The 23,068-nt window shown below is 43.0% G+C and overlaps 2 protein-coding genes and 1 long non-coding RNA gene across 24 annotated transcripts in view; 2 read left to right on the forward strand and 1 right to left on the reverse strand.

Moving 5' to 3' along the window:
- The first annotated feature begins 328 nt into the window (after nucleotides 1-328).
- Nucleotides 329-17,932, forward strand: TMEM183A (transmembrane protein 183A). 3 transcript variants are annotated; one of them, XR_013529824.1, is made up of 9 exons: nucleotides 329-516; nucleotides 720-809; nucleotides 1,597-1,764; nucleotides 6,912-7,071; nucleotides 8,269-8,449; nucleotides 10,227-10,390; nucleotides 10,950-11,030; nucleotides 13,797-13,952; nucleotides 15,847-17,932. XR_013529824.1 is itself a non-coding variant. In XM_035280571.3 (8 exons), exons 1-8 carry the CDS (start codon nucleotides 399-401, stop codon nucleotides 16,030-16,032), a joined length of 1,140 nt encoding a protein of 379 aa, XP_035136462.1. In that variant the 5' UTR covers nucleotides 329-398; the 3' UTR covers nucleotides 16,033-17,932. The 3 variants fall into 3 exon arrangements, 2 of the variants coding, with proteins under 2 accessions (XP_035136462.1, XP_035136463.1); XM_035280571.3 differs by lacking the exon at nucleotides 10,227-10,390; XM_035280572.3 differs by lacking the exon at nucleotides 10,227-10,390 and having other exon boundaries at nucleotides 6,915-7,071.
- LOC118149436 (uncharacterized) lies at nucleotides 17,023-19,573 on the reverse strand. The gene is made up of 3 exons (XR_004736839.3): nucleotides 19,374-19,573; nucleotides 18,603-18,677; nucleotides 17,023-17,277 (listed from the first exon to the last, which is right to left on the reverse strand). It is a non-coding gene; the product is annotated as an uncharacterized LOC118149436 (long non-coding RNA).
- Nucleotides 19,574-19,703: 130 nt separating this feature from the next.
- Nucleotides 19,704-23,068, forward strand: part of PPFIA4 (PPFI scaffold protein A4) — a 53,233-nt gene continuing 49,868 nt past the window's right edge. For all 20 annotated transcript variants that reach the window (XR_013529819.1, XR_013529820.1, XR_013529821.1 and 17 more), the window contains exon 1: nucleotides 19,704-19,842. The gene's annotated coding sequence lies outside the window, so the exon portion shown is untranslated. The remainder of the gene's footprint in view (nucleotides 19,843-23,068) is intronic.

The raw sequence follows: 23,068 nt of genomic DNA on the forward strand, positions 1-23,068 counted from the left end.
GATGACAGTGTATATGCATTCTGGTGCTGACGTGGACCGGGAGTGTGGGCAGAGGAATTACTATGAAGAATCCAGAAGACCAGGATGTAAACTCGTCATTCTAATCAACACAGGTGTGCTCCGGGTCTGTGAGACGCGAGGTACTACAATACCAGACACCACTCAGTAGAACAGCTCTCTTCACCTGGAACCCGGACCCAGCTTGATTCGCGGTGCCTGATGATGACTTATCTTTGCTCCTGGCGGTGATTGGTTCGCGTAGAGGGGCGTCGGCCGCCAACGCGACTCGAAACCCGGACCTATGCTCTCGCGAGAGTTAGCGGCCTCCGGTGTGGGATGGCCGAGGAGCCGGGCGGAGCTGGCCTGCGGCTCCCGGGGCCGGCTCTCCGGCCGGAGACATGGCCCGGGGGCCCGGCCCGCTAGGCAGGCCTCGCCCCGATACGGCAGCCACGGTCGCCATGCCCAAGAGAGGAAAGCGACTCAAGTTCCGGGCCCACGACGCCTGCTCCGGCCGAGGTGGGCGAGGGGGGCAGGGGCGCTGAAATACTTTGGGGCTGGCAGCTGGGGGGGCGCAGCTGGGAGGGGGCAGCTGAGGCAGGGCTTGCCTGTTCGCAGCGGGAGGACCGCTCGGTCGCGGGGCCTGCCGCGAGGAGGAGGTCTTGGCGGGGAAACGCTGACGGGAGAAGGCCTCTTTTTTGAGGGTTGGTGCTGTGTTGCAGTGACCGTGGCGGATTACGCCAACTCGGATCCGGCGGTCGTGAGGTCAGGACGAGTGAAGAAAGCCGTAGCCAACGCTGTTCAGCAGGAAGGTGAGCTTTGCGCTAGCCTTTTAAGACTTCATGTCGCGATGACAGAACTAGGCATTTTATTTTTTATCTGTTTTTCTTGCAATCCTTTAGTCGTCTTCCTGTAACCGTGTTTACTCTTCTCAATGTTAACTTATGTATTGGGGGTGGGGAAGAATTAGTCAAGAGTAGCAGTTTCTGTAGCAGCAATATTTTCTTACTTTGCATTTAAAAACGTGTTTGCATACTCTAGTTTCCACTGCATTCTTCTTGGATATTAATCCCTTTGCTGTAGTTCATTTATGTTTTACTCTGCAGTGTGCTTCCTTTTTAATAACCTTGGAGTGTTCTTTTCCTTTTCCGGTGTTTCTCTTGCTTCCAGTCTGTTTACTCATGAATCTAAGACTTGTATTTTATGACACCTCTACCTCCAGCTCAGGACCAGGGTTAAACTGGATTCAACTGGTCTCAAACATTTCTCTGTAGAACTTATGGGAATACAAATAATTTTTTATCCTGCAGGGTTTATAGTGGAAAAATTGTGCACTCCTTTTTGCTTCAGGGCTGAAAAAACGAGTCAGTTTCTGCAGCTGTGGAGTCAGTTTGCCCATTGCTTTCCATTTTTTTTTGTATTTAAAATACAAAAATTTTTCTTTTTTTTTGTTGTTGTTGTTGTTGACAGATTCTCACCTTTCTCTCTCAAAACGATGTTTCCCGCCCCCCCTTTCCTGAATGGATGCTGATACCTTGGCTAAGTTTTTGTATTTCTGGGCGGAACTGTGTGCCATTTCATTCTCTTATTTTCTTCTAGTAAAATCTCTTTGTGGCTTGGAAGCCTCTCAGGTTCCTGCAGAGGAAGCTCTTTCTGGGGCTGGTGAGCCCTGTGACATCATCGACAGCAGTGATGAGATGGATGCCCAGGAGGAAAGCATCCATGAGAGAACTGTTTCCAGAAAAAAGAAAAGCAAGAGGCACAAAGGTATGGAGCTTGCTCTCTTTTGGTTTATTAGACCTGCCTGTGGTGACAAATTGAAGCTGTTACTTTCCCAGTAGCACAGGGGAAGATATAAGAGGTGATACCAGGGGAGTTTGAAGAAAACTTGCCTCTCCACAAGAACACTGGTAGTGGGACAGAATTTAATACACCTGGGTTTTTTGCTTTTGTCTGAATTCGAGAGGGAAAGAGATTAGTATGTGTTAGTAGAGTTCCAGAGTTGTGCACTGGACTATAGTAGCCCTTCATTGAGAACATGTTATCAGGTAAAAACCCATATGGCAATGTGAAAACAAAAGGCCTTTGCGTTTCTGGATTTCTGAATGTGTAAGGAAACAGATGTAACCAAAAAATGTTTTCCCAAATATGTGGATTTTTTGTTACAAGTTTTGTTACTCACAGAGTTAGACATTTTCATGGGCTTTTAAGTGCTCTATAATTATTAATGTCTGCTTTGTGTCTAGTAAGTACTGTGGGAAATAGAAAAGTAGGTGATATTTTTTTACATCCTAATAGCAATGAAACTTACACAAATGAAACAAAGAATAATAAACTGATGGTATATAATGTGCCAAACCATCATTCAGATTCTGGGGTTTCCTTCAGACTTAATAAGTCAGAATCTTGAATCTCTTGGAGTAGAACTCAGAATTCTTTTTTTTTTGAGACAGGCTGCTGGAGTATAGTGGCAAGATCATAGCAGACTGCAGCCTTGACTTCCTGGGCTTAAGTGATTCTCCCATCTTAGCCTTTTGAGTAGTTGGGACTACAGGTGCTGTGCCATCATGCCCACTAATTTTTTCTATTTTTTTGTAGAGACATGGGGTCTCACTATGTTGCCTAGGCTGGGTTTGAGCTCCTGGGCTCAAGCAATCTACCAGCCTTGGCTCTCAAAATGTTGGGATTATAGGTATAAGCCACCATGCTTAGGCCAGAATTTGTAAAGCTAAAGTGGTTCAGATGATCAGCTACATTTAGGTGAAGGCTGATAAATAATAAATGTATATATTTTTGGTCTCCGATTACCAGAACTTTCACCTGAGAATCAGATCATAAATATTTATATTCATCAAAGTATATTCAAATAATAATGAATTAATGGATGATTGCTTTGGAATTATTCCAGTTATTGTTAGTCATAGCCCTCTCTTTCAGGATACAAAAGTTAATAGAGGTTGAGCATTCCAAATCTGAAAAGCTCCCAAATCTGAAATTTTGGGAGCACTGACATGAAGCTGAAACGGAATGCTTATTGTAGCACTTTGGATTTCTGATTTTTGATTAGGGCTGCTCGACCAATAAGTACAGTGAAGGTATTCCAAAATGTGGAAAAAGCCAAAAAGCCAAAATCTGAAACGCTTTTGGTCCTAAGAGCATTTCTCATAAAGGGTACTCAAGCGGTATTGACATTCTTCATACTTGTTCTTAATTTTTCACTTAAAATCCTTACTTATCACCATTCTGTTAGGGATTTATCTGGTTTTTTTGGACATGTTCCACAGAATGGCTTAGACTCAAAAAAAATCGAGATAAAATTTATTCTTTTAAAGTGTACAATTTGGTGGTTTTAGCATATTCACGGAGTTGTGCAGCCATCAACATGGTCTAAGTTTAGAACATTTTCATTACTCTAAAAAGAAACCCCGTACTTATTAGCATCCCTTCTCATTCCAAACCCTCCTCCAGCCCTTGGAAACCAACTAATCTTTGTGTCTCTACAGCTTTACCTATTCTGACATTTCATGTAAATGAAATCATACAATATGTAGCCTTTTGCATCTAGCTTATTTGGCTTAGCATAATGTTTTCAAGGTTCATCCATACTGTGTATGTATCAGTATCTCATTCTTTTTTATTGCTTTTTATTTGGCTGCTATGAACATCCATGGACAAGTTTTTATGTGGACACAGGTTTTTTTTGGTTAGATAGGATTGAAATTGCTGGATTATATGGAAACTCTATGTTTAATTTTTTGAGGAATTGCCAAACTGTTTTTCAAAGTGGGTGCACCGTTTTATATTTCTACCAGCAGTGTATAAGAATTCTAGTTTCTCTATACCAACACTTGTTATTGTCTGACTTTTTAAATTATAATGGATGTGGATTTGTATCTATCTCATTGTGGTTTTGATTTGCATTTCCCTAATGGCTAATGATTTTTGCCCATTTTTAGATTGGGTTATCTTTTTATTATTGAATTGTAAGACTTCTTTATTCAGGTTACCAGTCACCAGATATATGATTTGTGGCTTACCGGCTTTTAACCATAATTCATGTTTTACTTCCTTATTCCACTTTACCTCCATTAGGTTTCTCCATTCCAGTCAGACTGATCTTTTTTTTTTCTTTAAATTTCTTTTTATTTTATTGTTTTAGCAAGTACAGTGTATTTTTCTTCTTCTTTTTTTTAAAGCTTCTTTTTAATGAAAAATGTAGAAGAAGAGAGAATAGTATAACTCCATATAACTGTTACTCAGCTTCAACGGTAATCAACTTATGGCCATGAAAAAGTTTTTTCTCTTTCTTTTTTTAATTTCCATTTTGTTTTTATACACTACCAACCCATGGCCATTTTTACTTGAGCCATTACTCCGCCACCCTATCACTCACACACACGGTTATTTTGAAACAATTTCCATACCATCATCATCTCTATAAATATTTTAGTAGTAATCTCTTTTAAAATTTCATTATCACATCTAAAAGACTTAACAGTAACTTCTCAATGTCATTACCATCTTGTTAGACTTTTCTGTTTACTGTTCTCACATGTTTTGCTTTCTAAGTCCGTTGGTTTCATGTTAGCACTTTATTTACGTGACATGCTTTTCCTCTTAACCTATGCCTATCAAAATTCTTCATGTACTTCATGACTTAACTCTGTGAAGCTTTCCTTTATTGATTCTATTTCCTTCATTTTGAAAGCTCTTAATAATTATGTATAAAACACAATTCTTCATTATTTACTAAATTTTGTCCCTGAAGGCAGAAAATTTTTAATAGCATTCTGCTTTGTAAAAATCCTTATGGGTCTCACTAGAGGAAATTTTTGTTTGTTTGTTTGTTTGTTTGTTTTTTTCCAGACAGGGACTCACTCTGTTGCCCAGGTTGGAGTGCTATGGTGTAGTCTTGGCTCTCTGCAGCCTCGAAATCTTGGCTTGATAAATCCTTGCACCTCAGCCTCCTGAGTCGCCGAGACTACAGGCATGCACCATCATGGCCCCCTAATTTTTAAATTTTTTGTAGAGACTGTGTTGCTCAAGCTCTCAAATTCCTGGGCTCAAGCCATCCTCCCACCTTGGCTTCCCAAAGTGTTGGAATTACAAGCATGAGCCATTTTACTCAGCCACAATCGATGAAATGTTAATAGTTGTTTGACTTCTCTTTCAAAGAGAGAAGAGGTTATGTGGGAGAAAGTGGGGCCTAGACATGGTAGACTGAGTCTTGCATGTTACTGGAGATTGTAAGAGGGATAGGAATCGAAAAGATGATGTTGTTTTAGACATATTGGGTCTCTGTTGTGACAAGCCTAACCAAATAACCTAATCTAATCACAGAGCTGTGGGAAGCAGCTAGAAAAGGAGGGGCAGCTTTGGGGAGGTTGTTAGGGACTTTTTCCTCAGGAAGGAAGAAGGCTGGTTTTAGAATAGTTCTATGACAGTTTGAAATAAGGGTTAGGGTCAGGATTAGCCCAGATTCAGATATCTTTACAGAGCATGTGTATTACCTGAACCTGAGAAGTATAGTGGACATCAAGGTTAACAGAATTAACACTAATGAGTTCGGAAGAAGGAAGAGAAAGGGATACATTGTTAAGGAGTGACTCATTGTCTCTGGATCATAGGTCAGACTGGCAATGAAACAAGGAGAAACTAGAAGGAAAAAAACGTGTGCAGGTAGTTGTGAGTAATGAGAATGTACTCTAACTTACCTGGTTTTTTAAATTTAGTTTATACTTTAAGGTTTCCTTACATCATCTTAAAGTCAATTTTGTTTTTTTACCTGACTGAAAATGTTTAGTGCATGGAGACTTAAAGAGAAACCGAGAGCAGGGCTTAATAGCATAAAGCTGAAATTTGACTGGGTGCGGTGGTCACGCCTGTAATCCCAGCACTTTGGGAGGCCGAGACAGGCGGATCATGAGGTCAAGAGATTGAAACCATCCTGGCCAACATGGTGAAACCCCTGTCTCCACTAAAAATACAAAAATTAGCTGGGTGTGGTGGTGTATGCCTGTAGTCCCAGCTACTCAGGAGGCTGAGGCAGGAGAAGCACTTGAGCCTGGGAGGTGGAGGTTGCATTGAGCCAAGATGGTGCCACTATGCTTCAGCCTGGTGACAGAGTGAGACTCCATCTCAAAAAAGAAGCTGAAATTTGGAGTCAGAAAATCTTGGTTCTGTTTCCCTTGACTGAGTGGCAAGGTTTTGTTTTCTTATTCCATTGAAGAATTATTAGAGTTGAATGATACAATGTGTGCGAAGGCACTTTTGAAACTTCAAAATGATGGCCAGGCGCAGTGGCTCACACCAGTAATCCTAGCACTTTGGGAGGCCAAGGCAGGTGGATCACTTGAGGCCAGGAGTTCAAGACCAGCCTGGCCAACGTTGTGAAACTCCATCTCTACTAAAAATACAAAAATTGCTCAAAGCAACACAGCCAGTTACCAGTAAAAAATAGAAAAACAAAAACAAAACAAAACAAAAAACAACAAAAATTAGCTGGGTGCAGTGGAATGTGCCTGTAGTTCTAGCTACTAGGGTGGCTGCAGGATGAGACTTGCTTGAACTCGGGAGGCAGAGGTCGTACTGAGCCAAGATTGTACCACTGCATTCCAGCCTGGGCAACAGAGGAGACTCTGTCTCAAAAAAAAAACAATAAATAAAAAGTAAAATTTCAAAATGGTATGTCAGTAGTTGTTAAATAAAGGCGTTAAGAATAAAACCTATTTTCTTGGGCAACAGGAGTTAAAAGTTTCTAGTACCTAGGATGAACAGGAAGTGATAGGTTTGTGGGATTTCTGTGGATGTATTTAAAACCATTTCTTAACTGCAATCCTTGGGAGAAATGAAATGATCGAGTATCTTTAGATATGTGTGTAGAAGATCAAAGATTATTCCTTTTTCTGTTTCAGAAGAACTGGACGGGGCTGGAGGAGAAGAGTATCCCATGGATATTTGGCTATTGCTGGCCTCGTATATCCGTCCTGAGGACATTGTGAATTTTTCCCTGATTTGTAAGAATGCCTGGACTGTCACTTGCACTGCTGCGTTTTGGACCAGGTTGTACCGAAGGTGCGACCACAGAGAGCTCACTGTCTTATCTGTGTAGCTGATTTCATTGCTGTTTGTGATTTGGAGCTACTCACTGGATGGTGACCTCTTTTCACTTTCTCTACTCCATGTCTGGGCATGACCCAGCTTTGGACTTCTTGAGCCCCTGTCTGATTTAAATTTGATATTATTAATTGTCCAGGTAATTGTTTTCCATGTGGTTGCCTCCTTTCCCACTCCAGTATCCACTTTTAGCAAAATGTCTCGCTTCAAATCCCAGAGAGAACTCTCTGAATTTTTGTCAGAGGCTTATTTTAGCTAGAATATTCAGAGCTACAGATGCCTATCTGCTCATCTTTTTAGCTGGACTGGTGTTGCTTAGAGTTGCTAGTCATTTTTAAGAATTACACAGTTTTTGTACTTATGTCTCCTATGTATAGTTGTAGTGGTGAGGAGTAAGTAAATTGTGTGATTAGTAAAAGGGCTAGTTTTTGATTCTAGGTGTGGAAGTGTAGGGATGATTGTAAACTGTCAGGCTGTGGTGAGAAGGACTGTTGAAGTAGAAAGGAGTAGAGAACTCATTGTGAGATCTAATAGGAGAGCCTGGCAGTTCTTCATTACAGGTTTCTCCAGTATAGGTTCTTTTTGAGCAATTCAGAATTTGCTCTTTTGTTCAGTGAAAAAGGGAGGACTTTAGCTTTAAAAATGGATGGAGGTGGCTGGACGTGGTGGCTCTTGCCTGTAATCCCAGCACTTTGGGAGGCCGAGGCAGTAGATCACCTGAGGTCGGGAGTTTGAAACCAGCCTGACCAGCATGGAGAAACCCTGTCTCTATTAAAAATACAAAATTAGCTGGGCGTGGTGGTACATGCCTGTAATCCCAGCTTCTTGGGAGGCTGAAGCAGGATAATCACTTGAACCCTTAAGGCAGAGGCTGTGGTGAGCCAAGATCACACCATTTTACTCCAGCCTGGGCAAGAAGAGTGAAATTCCATTTCAAAAAAGAAAAAAAAAAAGATGGAGAACTGCAGGATTACAAGGCAAAGACGTACAAGTTGCTGAAAGTTGCCAAGTGGTCAAGTAGCACTGGGGACAAGCTACCTGCTGGCCAGTGGAATAGTGTAGTAAAGTTCATACAGAGACCAGGAGTCTTAGGAGACTGACCTAGAGCAGGAGAGACAGGTCACATATTGGTAGGAGTAATGTGTCATGTTTCAGGCACTACACGCTGGATGCTTCCCTGCCTTTGCGCCTGCGACCAGAGTCAATGGAGAAGCTGCGCTGCCTCCGGGCTTGTGTGATCCGATCTCTGTACCATATGTATGAGCCATTTGCTGCTCGAATCTCCAAGAATCCAGCCATTCCAGAAAGCACCCCCAGCACACTGAAGAATTCCAAAGTGAGTGAGAATTTGTGTTGGAGTTTGACTAATGGACTCTTGTATGGTAGTCTTGTTATCCTGGCTTGTCTCCAGCTTCCTTGATGGGGAGGGCTGCAGGTCCCAGGCTGCTACGGGACTAATGTAAAATTTTCGGGGCTTAGAGATTTTACCTTTCTAAGACATTTCTGCTGTGCTGGGCTGCCTTATCTTATACTTACCTTAAAGCTTTCTTGTGCTTTTAGTGTATTCCTTATTCTTTTTATTTTAATTTAGCTTTATACATTGGATCACTTTTGATACAATGGTTTTGATGGTTTGGGCTAGGAAGAACACAACTCAAATGGTAGATATATGCTGTAATTTTTAAGAGGTGTTTTAAATCACGGTACAGATACAACATGAGCAGTTCACTGTTTTTCTCTTTCTAATGCAACCTTTACATCAGGGTTTACCCTTTATTGTTGATCGCCTTAAAAGATTGTGGTGTAGACTTGACTTCTGTAGCATTTGGAAGTACCCTGTACCAGGATATTGCCAGGCTCTGGTAGGTCATCTCACAGACTATTAGGTACCCTGATTCATAAACCTTAGTTCTCTCAAGTTCTGTCTGTGTTCTAGGCTCTTTTTATCTCGGGATTTCCTTGATGTTTTATATTCATACATTTATATTCAAGTTTTTGTCATTCTTCCGATTTGTAAATAGGTCTACTAGCCTTTGGTCCATTCTCTCTTTTTCTCCTCCCTGATGAAATTGCTAAATCACCTTTGTCAAATGAGGTTACTCTGTTCCTACCCCAAATTTGATGTTCCATATCATTTCCCATTCTCTCGTTGTTTGTTTTTATGGTATTGGACATTATATAATGATTCTTTACCCCAGTTTAGCTCTAGGGTGATCATATTTTACCTGATACATATTAATTAAAAGGGTACTATTGATTTCAAGATTATCAAGGTTCCTCCCCAGCTTTGTAAATTGAGGTAGTCAGGGCCATTGGCCAAACTCAATTTAATAATCATGCTAACTGGTGGATTTAGAGAAGGAGTAGATTGCTGGGAGAGTAGGATTTCACCTAGCAGCTGCTTCTCCTTGTAATATGAGTTGGACAGTGTATCTTCTCACACTTACAAGTGTCCCTTCCCCCCGAAACATTTGATAGTATCAGATTAACTGTGGTGAGCGTGGGGATCATCCCAAAGTTAGCCATGCCAGGAGTGAATCAATTGCTGGGAGCAGAGCAGCATTGGGCAAACTCCTCATGCTTGACACATCTTAGCGGCTCCAGTGCACAATGCAAGTGCTACTGCCTAAATTCCAAAATGCCCTTATCTTCATATTCTTATCACTGTATGTTACTTTTTTTAAAGTGGACTGTAAAAACCCAAAGTAGAATGAAAATGAAGGTCTTTTTATTTTTTTAATTTTTTATTTTTCTAAGATGGGGTTTCACCATGATGGCCAGGCTGGTCTTGAACTCCTGACCTCAGGTGATCCACCCACCTCAGCCTCCCAAAGTGCTAGGATTACAGGCGTGAGCCACCGCGCCCGGCCGAAAACGAAGGTCTTAATCCAGATAGTAAGCCCAGGCCATCTGGCTGCTGCTTTTATGCCTTGTTAGAGAATTTCTGAAGAGGGTGTGGGGCCTGCAGTGGCAGGTGTCCCATGCATGGCCTTGCCACTTGTATATCCATGATTGCGTGGCATTCAGGGAGTTGCCAGCATGCCTAAAGGAAGTTGTCCCATGTTCCTGGACTCCAGCTTTTCGTATTTGATTCTCCCTCTCTCTCTTTTCAGTAGCATAGCTTGTGTGGGACACTGGAGCCGTTGTGATGGCAGCAGAAGTGTTTTCCCCTTAAAGCCAAGCCCATTAATTTTGATGGAACAGCAGGACGTACAGGGCATGTCTGAAGGGCAGGACAGCTGGCACGGCGGACGACCCACCCCTTATCCCCTGGGAGGTACTTCACTTCTTGTGCTTAACCCTAGCTGTAGCCTGACTTTCACTGAGGGGCTTATTTCTAGACAGAATTCAGCCTAGCTCTGTAGTTTCCTGACTGGCTGTCTGCTCCCAGAAGGTCCTGAGCAGTTTGCTTCTATTACAGGGCCAGCACTCTGCCTACCTTATGGCCTTGTATCATCTTGCCTGGTGGCTGCTGGCTTCCCTTATATTTTAATGTAGAGGATTAGCCTGCTGAATCAGAGGATGCCCCGGTCTCTAGATAACATGTTTCTGTCTTTGAAGATGAGAACAGTAGGGGTTGATGTCAGTAGTCTCTGAGGTTGACTTATATTGGTCCCTCTTCTCCTTATTGAATAGGCTTGGGGTTGTCTATTTTTATGTTGCACCAGTGTCAACTTGGGGGTCTATTTGTGCCAAAGTAAAATCTCAATATTGGGACTGTGGCTGGCTTTAGAGCTGTCAAACAGAAAGGTTTTTGCTGATTATTTTTGTTATAGTGTATTTTGATTTTTTTTTTTTTCTTTTTCTTGGTTTATTTTATTTTTACTTTCTTACAGTGCTTACTTTTCTGGTGCAGAAAGATTGTTGGGAACAGACAGGAACCAATGTGGGAATTCAACTTCAAGTTCAAAAAACAGGTTTGTGGTCTTCTCTTTGTTTTCCAGATAATACCTTGTTCTAAGAGATTTCCATAGGTGTCTTTCTGAGTCTGTTTGTGCACAATAACAGTACCACAGACTCTTGGTAACTTAAAAAGAACAGAAATTTATTTCCTCACAGTTCTGGAGGCTGGGAAGTCCAAGATCAGGGTGCCTGCAGGTTTGGTGTTTGGTGAGGGCCTGTCCTCTCTGCTTCCAAGATGGTGTCTGATTGCATTCTTCAGAGGGGAGGAACACTTTGTCCTCACATGGTGGAAGCCCCAAAAGGGGCTCAACCTACTGTGAAGACTCTTTTATAAAAGCCTTAATTCCATTCATGAGGGAGGGCTCTCCCAGTAGGTCACCTCCTAAAGGCCCTACCTCTTAATACTATTGTGTCAGAGATTAAGTGTCAACGTGAATTTTGGAGGAGACACAAACATTCAAGTCATAACACTAGGCATGAAATTGCCTTACTAAAAGCAAACCAAATACAGCCTTAAAATCCAAAATCTGAAATGCTTCATAATCTGAAACTTTCTTGAGTGCCAACATGATGCTTAAAGGAAATGCCTATTGGAGCATTTTGGATTTTGGATTTGTGGATTTCAGATGCTCAACTGGTATGAATATTCCAAAATCTGAAAAAATCAGGAACACTTCTGGCCCCAGGCATTTCGGATGAGGGATACCCAACCCAAAATGCCATGAAAACAAAAGGTAGGAGGTACTGTTCTGTATTGAAAGACAAGGATAGCAACCTACTGTAAAGAGTAAATCTTGAGTGGATCCTTGATAAGGGAACAAAGCTATAAAAGACATTTTGGGGGCAGTTTTGGAAATCCGAATGTGCTATGGATAGTGTGAAATTATTAATTTTCTTATGGGTGATGATGATAATGTGGTTGTTTGTAAGTGTATTCATGCTGAATTACTCAAGGCTGAAGTGTAAATGTTACTTTCAAATGGCTTTGTACTCCCTTTCCCCCAAAGTGTGTGATTTTTATATACGTATGTGTATACATATATAAAATATGTGTATACATGTATTTTACAAAATATAGACACATATACACACATGTAATTTTATAAGATATTCTCAGCTTCATATATTTAACTATGCTAAAGAAAGCCTCACTAATGGATGAATAAATCAAGGTACTTGTGCAAAGAATACCATCAAAGCTCATTTAAAAAAAATTGGAGGTTGGAGCTGTAAGAGACAGCTTAAAGGGATTTTGATGAGATACTGTTGAGGAAGTCAAGCAAGATGCATGAAACAGTCTGATCCCATCTTTTGTCAAAACACAAAATCTCTAAATATGTGTGTGTAGGTAGGTCTGTATGAGTATGGAATACATGGAGTATATAACCAGGTCATTAGTGTAGCTTAACCTGGAGGGAGGGAGAGGTGTCTACAATAAAAACTTCATGTATGATATAATATCAGTTATACAAAATTATTTAAGAGAGAGAGTATATCCATATTGACAGACATATTAAGAGAACAGTTCCCAAAAGATTAATTGCAGTTACAGGATAGTAGCAGTCTTAAGTTACCTTTACTTTGTCAATATATTTATGTATTATTTAAACTTATTTACCATTAAAAAAAGTTACTTTCATTGTGGAACGGGAACCTCATGTATTTCTGAATGGAAGCCTTAAATACAGAAAAGGCGAATGACATGAACTCTCCAGTTGCCAAGCCAATGAAAATGTTTTAAAACCTGGAAGAAATATGCCAGAGGCACATACATTGTTTACTACTCTAATTACTGGCCAAGCCTTGAACAGTGACAGTGTCACTCAACGGACCCCTGTATTATTAGGTGGAATTATAGTCACCCTAAATTCTTATGTGGAATTATAAGCAAATATGGCAGTAGGTTTATGGATTTTTCTCTCTGTCATTATATATCTAAAACCCATAAACCCATTACTAAGTAGAGGAGACAGTTAAAACACATAGGATAGGGGAGGGATTGATAGAGAAGTGTTTTCACCTGTTTCGTCTACTTAGTATTTCACTGATGAGACACATTATAAATACTATTATTTATTCCTCACGTGACGGCAGGTGGGTTACAGGTAAGTTTGTAATTAAAGTAAACCTTATTTTCCTATTGATTTATTTCAAAAAGATGGTTCGGGGAAGAATTTTAGTTCTGATATTTTGCATTTACTAAGATCTGCACAGTCTGTGGTATCCATTAGATGCTGGTAGAAAGTCCACCATACACCTTTCTGAGAAGGGATTGAGAGTGAGTCTTCAGTGTTGAAATGTGACTAGAAGCAGAAACCAGGATTACTGGAGGAAAGTGAATGGTGAGGCTTCCGTTAGTTCCGAGACTTGTGATTCCTTTGTTTTATGGTGTCTGGAAATAGGTGGCCTAATCTGCTTCCATCCCTTTTGTGCAGAAGATGTTCTTTGGAGTCTGACAAGTTACAAGGAATTTGCAATCTTGCAAACATTGTAGAACCTCTGGTAGAGGCTGTAAGTTTCCATTTCTTGTCAAATGGCCAGGAATACCATCTAAACGAAGCATAAACCCATTGACACATTTGCTCATCCAAATGTATTTCCCCTTCTTTCAAAGGGCAGATTTTCTTTGACCTTGATATAGAATCATATATATAAAGAGAGGAGACGACAGTAAAATGTATCTTACTAGCTTTTATTGAGCCATAGGATTTTCTTTGGTGGACTCTTAGAGCCATATACATTTCTTCTAAGCCATTGGATTAATTCTCAGTTCTCTTCAGTCCCCTAGGTTAAAGAGCAAGTGTACAGGAGGATTGCAGCCTCCCGTTCAGTATGAAGATGTTCATACCAACCCAGACCAGGACTGCTGCCTACTGCAGGTCACCACCCTCAATTTCATCTTTATTCCGATTGTCATGGGAATGATATTTACTCTGGTAAGTGGGGACTCAGGATGTCATTCTCAGCTCCTTTTTTTTTTTTTGTCATTCTGAAAGGAGATGAACTACAGCTCTTTTTTTTTCTTTATTTTTTTAAGAGACACGGTCTCTGTCACTCAGGTTGAAGTGCAGTTACAGAATCATAGCTCACTGCAACCTCAAACTCTTGGGCTCAAGCTATCCTCTTGCCTCAGCCTCCCAAGTAGTTAGGACTTCAGGTGCACGCCACCACCCCTGGCTAATTTTTGTTTTTTGTAGCAGTGGGTGTCTCACAGTGTTGCTGAGGCTAGTCTCAAACTCCTAGCCTCAAGCAGTTCTTCTGTATCTGCCTCGCAAGTGTTCAGATTATAGGCATGAACCACTGCCTTCAGCTCTTAGAGACTTTTGCTACATCTGAGGTTTGAGAGGTATTTGTAAATTTAACTGTGAAGGAAGATATCTTCTTTTTTAAAAAAAAGTTTGAAATCAGTCCTGTATATTAGGAACAGACAGATTTGTGGAGACATTAATTATATCTGAGAATATTTTACCTTTTTTCTTTCTTTGTAGGAAAGGGAATGTTTTTGTATTTTCATGTGTAGCGATCATTAATGATTGAGAAACTATAGGAATAATGATGAGATACGTACATGAGCACTGTATGTCAGGATCTTGAGGCATGCGTATGGGGTTACAAATGGCTATTAAAATATAGGGTGATCAGGTCAGCTCTGTCCTTTGTGTCATATTGTCACTGTTCAAGGCTTGGCCAGTCATTTAGACTAGTAAACAATGTATGTGACTCTGGCATATTTTTCCCAGGTTTTAAAAATGTTTCACTGGCTTGGCAACTGGAGAGTTCATGTAATTTGTCTTCTCCATATCTTAGGCTTCCGTTCAGAAATACATGATGTTCCCCTTCCACAATGAAAGTAGCTTTTTTTAATGGCAAATGACTTTAAATAATACCTAAATTTACTGAAAAAGTAAAGGTGATTTAGACTTCCATTGTCCTGTAACTGCAATTAATCTTTTGGAAACTGTTCTCTTAATATGTCTGTTAATATGTGTATACTGTCTCGCTCTTAAATAATTCTGTGTAATTGAGATTGTGTCATACATGCAGTTTTTTTTTTTTTTTTTTTTTTGAGACAGAGTCTCATTCTGTTGCCCAGGCTGGAGTGCTGTGCCGTGCTGTGCTATCTTGCCTCACTACAATCTCCATCTCCTGGTTTCAAGGGATTCTCTTGCCTCCACCTCCCAAGTAGTTGGGATTATAGGTGCCCACCACCACAACCAGCTAATTTTTAAATTTTTAGTAGAGATAGTGTTTGGGCAGGCTGATCTTGAACTCCTGACTTCAGGTGATCCGCCAGCCTCAGCCTCCCAAAGTGTTCATTAGTGAGGCCTTTAGCCTAGTTTAAACATGTGAAGCTGAGAAGGCCTTATAAAATTGTCCTTAAATTTTTATATCTTTACAAAGGTTGACTGGGTGTGGTTGCTCCCAGTGTAATCCCAGCACTTGGGAGGCCGAGGTGGGGTCGTTTGAGGTCAGGAGTTTGAGACTAGCCTGGCCAACATGGCGAAACTCTGTCTCTACTATAAATACAAAAATTAGCCAGTTGTGGTGGTGCACACCTAAATTCCTAGCTACTTGAGAGGCTGAGGCATGAGAATCGTTTGATCCTGGGAGGCAGAGGTTGCAGTGAGCTGAGATCCCATCACTGCACTACAGCCTGGGCAACAGAGTGAGACTTCCTCTCTTTCAAAAAAAAAAGTGTTGGTGTTATAATTTAGAGATTAATCTTGTGGCCTAGCCAGGGTAAATTAGTTTGGATTATTTCATTTCAGAGTGAGCTGTTGGGAACCAAGGTTGTGTAAGTTGGATACTGAATTTGCTTTTCCATTTCAGTTTACTATCAATGTGAGCACGGACATGCGGCACCATCGAGTGAGACTGGTGTTCCAAGATTCCCCTGTCCATGGTGGTCGGAAGCTGCGCAGTGAACAGGGTGTACAAGTCATCTTGGACCCAGTGCACAGTGTTCGGCTCTTTGACTGGTGGCATCCTCAGTACCCATTCTCCCTGAGAGCATAGTTACTGCTTCCCATCCCTTGGAAGCAGCCCCGAGTCTAGTCCATTAGTAATCAGATTCGGGTTTCGAAGGGGCAGCTGGAATGTATATCTGGTTAGTAATGCACATGCTCTTCAGGTTTTAGGGCTCCTGTTAGGGGAGGGAGAAATGTTGAATCAAGAGGAAAAATAACAACTATAATTTATGAACATATTCTAATGTAAAAATTTGCATTTAAAAGGAGTGGCCCTGTTTTCTGTGTTAAAACCCCATTTGGTGCTATTGAGTTTGTTCTTTATTCTTTTATCCCAGTGAAAATTGTTGATCTTGCTCTAGGGAAAAATTAAACTGAATCTCCAAACAAGCAAGTTTCAGCATTCCCTTACGATCAGAGGAACTTTAGAGGCCTGAAATTGTTGCTTCCAGTTTAGCTCCCCCTCAAATTCAAGTGAATATTTTCTCCCTTTACCCTTCTCCAGAAATAAAGCAGGTGACAGGGTTTTCAGAATCTTACCAGATTGACTTGTGTATCTTTTTTAAAAAATAATTTGTAATATTTATTGCATACATTTTCTTTTGCCAGTTTGGATTTTAGGTATTTTTTTTGCATGAGGCTGATAGTGGTGATGATGACTTTATTACCCTTGGTACTATACTAGGAACTTTACATAGTATCTCTACTTCTCACAGTCTTGCAAGGTAGGTGATAATATTCCCATTTTATGGTTGAGAAAACAGAATCAGTGACTGTACCTGTAGCACCAGGAAATGCAGAGCTAGGATTCTGACCCAGGTCTTTTGTTATACCATAATTTAAAAAGATGCGTCTCATTTTTCTTGTGGTAGATGGTGGTAAAAGGGAGTAGGCAGAGTGTACATAGATAAAAAAGTAAAAGGGTAAGTAAAAAGTTGATTGTGGTATACCTTATTCTAATCAGCTTAAAAAGTATAGAAGATGATGAAATGATCTTTTAAATATGTATTTCTGAGTAAAATGTAAAACAAACCAAGAATGTTATTTCAGGAAGGATGGTGACACTTGCACTGAACTGTTAGAAAGGCATTTATTATGCTAAAAAATCATTAACAAAATGCATTGCATGTTGAAACCAGCCTCTCGAACCATAAGCACTTAGCGACTTTGCTCTGCCCTGTATTGTGCTGCTTCTGCTGCCATCCTGTGTGCCTACAGAAGCCTGGCCTTCCGTCCATGCAGAAATGCTTATGCCTTCCTGTTGTTCAGATGACTCCTGTCGTTCAGGTGTACTCTGAGAAGAGGATCACAAATGTCTTTTTGTTTTGCTAGGAAGAAAACCTTGCTTCTTTTCTCTCCTCCCACCCTCTGCTATACAAAATTAATCAGTAAACTGGGTATTACCTGGATATTGCCAGGAGGTGGGCATTAAGACAGTATTCTTTAAAAATGAAAATCTTTTGGAGGAAAATCTTGTGAGGCAAACTGCTAAATTGTGTGTGTGTGTGTGTGTGTGTGTGTCTTGTGAGGCAAACTGCTAAACTGTGTGTGTGTGTGTGTGTGTGTGTGTGTGTGTGTGTGTGTGTTTCCTTACCATCTTCCCCAGGAATATTCTTAGAAAGCATCTGCTTAATTTTGCTGCTAATAGTTAACCTTATCCCACATTGAGGGTGGTATTAAAACTGTTCACACAGAGAGAGAGCCTGGGTCAGCCAAAAACAGAACTTGGGCATTTAAGTGATAACAGACAGAAAACCTAAGGACAATGAGCACTTTGCAGATCTCTACAATCAAAAGTTGCCTCTTTGAGGCAGGAGGAGAGGAGCACAATCCCTGCCTGGTTGCCTGAACTAAAGATGCCGTGGAGCAGGAGCGTCTTGGTGCATTGTTGTCCCCGCTTAGGAGTACCTTTAAAAAGGGGGTGAAATAAATTTGGCTTAATAATTGTATTCTGACTCAGCTCTGAGTTTTTTGTGTCAAATTCCATAGTATGGTGACACAGTACTAGATGCTGCCTCAACTCTTAGCACAATATTGACAAACACTTGGTAAAATGTGTTATCAGTAGTTATCCTGACTTCAGCCTTCCTCTGCATTGGCTGAGTTGCCTTTTCTAGCATGATGCATGCTTTATTAGTGACAGGATGTGAAGTGTCTCAGGGATTTCCTTTTGGTGAGGATCCTAGACCACCTGAAGAAGAGTTGGAACTTTCTGGACTACAGGTTAAAAACAGCTTTAAGTTATAAAGCTTTATAACTTAAAATTATATATATATAATATATATATTTATAACTTAAAATTATATATATATATAATATATATATTTATAACTTAAAGCTGTTTTTAACCTGTACCATGATTTTGCTCTTTTAGCCAAACAACATACAGGTGATTGGAACACTGTGAGAGTTTGGGGTGCAGACCTCACACAGTTAAAAATCTGCTATAATCTTTGACTCCCCCAAAACTTAATAGCCTACTGTTGACAGGAAGCCTATTGATAACATAAACAGTTGATTAATGTGTATTTTGTATATGTAGTATATACCTTATTACAGTAAAGCTAGAGAAAAGAAAATGTTACTCAGAATATCATAAAGAAGAGAAAATATATTTACTGTTCATTAGGTGTCTCATTATGTTGAGCAGGCTGATGAGAAAGAAGAGGAAGGGTAGGTCTTGCTGTCTCAGGGCTGTTGGAGAAGGAAGAAAACCTGCATATAAATGGCCCTGTGCAGTTCAAGGTCCTGTTCAAGGGTCACAAATTTAGCTTCATGTATCACCCCTGAGATCAGAATTACCCAGATTTCTCTGTCTTCAAAGAGAGGCAAGGAAATTATGCCAAATGGTGAATTATTGGGTGGAAAATAAATGAGAGAAGGTTGTATGTGTCATTGATCTCAACTATAGCATTTGCTGCTGATGTAGAACATGCTGTGTATATATCTATAAATACATACACATGAACACATTGCATGTATATAAAAAACGGTTCACACTTTTAGTGGTGCTTACTGGGTATTGGTAAAGGATTGTGTAGGCACTGTGATGAAACTTCACAAAGCAGATGGAAAAGATGCATTAATAGCCACAGGGGGCAGGGTAAGGGAGCAATTGAGGAAAATGGAGAGGCTTAGCTAAAATTTGTCAGTCAGAAATTTTGGCATTTGAGACTTGTTTTCATACTATGTATATGTAATAGACAAACCCTTCGTTTTGTAGTAACAGTGTTAGAACAGCCAGGTGCCTGAAGGCAAGCGACACAATTCACTGAAGTGCATACTACAGATGTAGTATCTGGATATCGACTTTCCCCACTTTAAAAATGGGTGCGATCAAAGGAAAAGCAAGTAATGGGCAGGAGAGAGCAAGTGTGAAAGGTGACAAACCATTGACAACTACAAGGCTGAGACTAAGGCCAATTTAGGGAACAGGCTGTTAGACTAGGAACAGGGGTGAGTTCAGAGGGAGGGGCAGAATGTCGCAGCACTCCTGGGCCCTCGGACCCTCCTGCGGGGTAAAACTCTGGCACTCCGCCACCTCCTCGGCCTCCCGAGTCCTCAACCAAGATGGCGCGCAGCCTCAAAGCGGCGCTCTCGTCACGTGTCGATACTGGAGGCGCTCGGGGGCGGGGGGCGTGGCTTTGGGAACAGCGGTCCGGCCCCGCCCAGGGGGCGGAGCCCGGGGGGGGAGTCCGCGGAGGGAGGGGGCGGGGTCTCGCGGTCGGGCACTTGGGCGGCGGAGGCTGCAGCTACCTCGGCGCCGGCTCGGCTCTAGGACGTGTCGGGCTGCCCTGGTCGGGGTCGGCTCCCTGCTGCCTCCGAGCCTAGCCGCCCGGCCTTCGGCAGTTGCAGGCAGGTGAGCGCGCAGAGCCTGGACTGGGGTAGGATGCGTCTTTTCCCCACCTCCAGCTCCCCTCGACAGTTTGGGGAGGGGTCTCGTCTATCGCGCTTCGGGAAACAGCCCTTTTGGACTCCGTCTGTGCTGTCTCCGGCAGACGTCGGTACTGCTACCCCCACCGCCCCTCGCCGGCCTTTGCGGTGCCCTGTGCCCTTGGGGGTGAGGATGGGGGCGATGCCCGATCTGCGGGGAGGGCGTGGAGTGCGCCCTCCGCTCCATCCGCTTCTGGGAAGGGGGCCGAGTTGGCGAGTCTCCGGTGGGAACCGAGCAGACTGCGCCCCCATTTCCCCTCCAGGAGAGTCAGAAAAAGCACCTCCTGGCTCCGGGGCCAGCCCCACTCCTTTGGGCACGAGCTTCTGAGGGTCTGAGGTCTTCGCGCTTCGCGGGGGTCTTAATTCTTCCCGCGTTCCTCATAGCACCCCTGTTCCTGTCGCTAGCTCTCCATTCCTCGAACTGCCAGCCTCAGTCTATGCCAGAGATGCCCCCATCTCCGCAGTGCCAGGGCGGTGGGGTGGAAGGAGCGGCCAACCCGAGGCCTGTTGGGGGTGGGGACAGGGGTGGGCGCAACAGGAAGAGAGGGCTGGAATAGAGATGCCTGAGCTAGAAGGGTGGGAGGGGAGCACTGACTTACGTCCACGCAGTAGAGATGTTTTCCAGCACAAATCTTGAGGTTTTGATGGTGGGTGGGGAGAGAGAGGTCGGGTTGGAGGACTTGGAGACATAGTGTGGGTGGTTTTTTTTTTTTTTTTTTTTAAGGAGGAGGGATCCAGGACAAGGTGCCACTAGGAGCTGATGTCACCTTTGAGGTGTACTGGTAGTTTCCATGAGAGGAGTAGGAGAGCTGGGGCATTCTGTGTGGAAAGCAAGTGGTTAAGGAGGCTCTGCTTAGCAGGGAGATCCCTCCTGGTGTGCGCTTAAGGGCCCCCTCCAGCAGCCAGGTTTCAGGGATTTCCCATGGTCCTTTCCAGAGTTGTTGGATCTGGTACCTAGTACTTTGTTCAACATCCAGCAAACATTTATTGGACACCTGCTATATGCCAGATACTATGTGCTACGTCTTCTGAAGGCATTTATAGCCACGGAGCAGCTAAAAGGTACACATAGTAGGCACACAGACTAGGTGTTCTGTTAACACCTCCCTTTCCCCCCAGCCCCCATTCTGTTACATTGCTGTTGGAGTAGAAAAAGAAAGAACTGTGTCCATGTGCTTTTAAACAGCTGTCTGAACGAGACGCCAACCCACACACCCCTTACCAGTATTAACTGGCCAGATAGTCCAGGGAAGCTGCCTAGGCAAAAGGGCAGCTTGAATGATTTCCCTTGGTTATTTTCTCAGATTTTGTCCTGAGGCTTGTGGAGGCTTCCTGGGTAAACAGTATCTCAAAGCAAAGAGATAATGCATGGGAAAATGGTTACTGGGGGCTAAGAATGCCCTGGACACTCTGCATAGTGGGAGATGCCATCTCTGGAAGATGGAAGAATGTGGGGGAGGAGGGCGGGGAAGGGAATTCTCATGCAGTGGGGTGGGGGTGTGTGCTGCTGAGCATGTCATGATGTCAGAACCGTGCAATGCATGAGGTCTGGCTGCTGGGTTGTAAAGGAGGTCTGGAGGGGCAGGGCATGGCAGGCAGCCAGGTTCCTGGGTCTCATCTCTGAGTTGATTGTTGAAATCTTAGAGTTGGAAAGAGTTGTCAGGGATGGCTTGTAGGTCCTCATGGAGCCTCTGAGGATGGCAGAGCTAGAGCTAGGTATGAGTACCAATAGTCATGCTGTGGTGGTGATGAGGTGGGGATGAAGGCTTAGCAGGGCTGGGGAGCTGAGTGCCAAGGGGGTTTTAAGATATGGGCAGCTAGCGCCGAGGCCTTTGAATGCCAAGGACATTCTCCCCTGGGCTTTAGGCCCTACTGTGTTGGCTCCATAGGTGAGTTGCTTTAGAAACAAGGTTGGCAACTGAGTGGTATGGAGGGGTGTGTGTGTGTGTGTGTGTGTGTGCATGCATGCATGCATGCATGCGTGAGTGTGTGTGTTTGTGCATGTGCTGGAGAGGAGGAGTGGTGAAGAGCAGGGAGGACTGAGAGAGTGAAAGCTGCCTCAGAGTCTGGGTCCCACGTAGGGAATTGAGAGAAATGGAGGAGAGGGAGTGGGGTTGGAGGGAGAGACAAGTGTGTATTGCAGCCACATGAAGTCACCATCTGTCCCCCTCTGGCCTGCTAGCTCACTGACCTATAATTAGCTCTGGAGGGCATACGGTGCTGGCTCACAGGAGTGTGGCACTTCGGGTGGCCAGCAGAGTGGAGGACTCAGAGGGACCCTTGATGTACTGTGGAAGGGGCTGCTTCGAGGGGACCCTCTGCATTTGCTATACTGAAAGGGGCCTGAGGCAACTGAGAATATCACTGGGATAGGCCTGGTGGGGGAAACAGCAGTGGGGAAAGGAGCTCTAAGCAAGGATGCAGGAGACTCCAAGACTGGGCTGAGCCTGAGGCCTCCCCTCTTCTTGTCACCTGGCTGCTGACCCACCATGCAAGAAGCATGATTGCTGCCCAGCTCATGGCTCTGCCTTCAGAGAAGCGTGGGTGCTGCAACCTCGGGGCCTCCTTCAGGTGTCTCTGTTCCCCTGGGTGAAGTAGCCACCTGCCTTTCACTTGGTGGTTGAGAGGCCTTGGCTGAGGCTGCTTCATTCCGAGAGAGCTGGAGTAGAAGCTGCCCCCAGTGAATTCAGTTGGTCGTACTTCAAGTGGTGCTCAGCACTGACCCCCCGGCTGTGCCAGAGACTGAGTGTTTGGCCACATGCGTCTCTGTACTGCTTTCCAGTGATTACATGTGTATCTGTGTTCTCTCAAGTAGCCTGTGAACCTTGTCTTACATGTCTCTTGCTTTTGTAACAGTATTGGATGCACGGAAATCACTCAGTATGTGATCGATGGATTGAATTGAAGAGGTCTGTCTTCTGATCCCCTGGGTTCCATGAAACAGGGCCTCCTCACTACTGGAGATATTTAACCTGGAGCAGGGAAGCCTCTGGGGACCCGGGACACTGGTGTTACATCCCTGTGGGGGCATTAGATTCTGTAGGCAGTAGATGAAGTGAAAGCCCCCCCCAGTCTCTCATAAAGCATGGCGTACGGGTTTGTAACTCTAAACTATAGTATGAATGTATAGATATGGTATGTACATATTCTAC

The sequence above is a fragment of the Callithrix jacchus genome, chromosome 19 (assembly GCF_049354715.1).
Source record: "Callithrix jacchus isolate 240 chromosome 19, calJac240_pri, whole genome shotgun sequence".
NCBI lineage: Eukaryota > Metazoa > Chordata > Mammalia > Primates > Cebidae > Callithrix > Callithrix jacchus.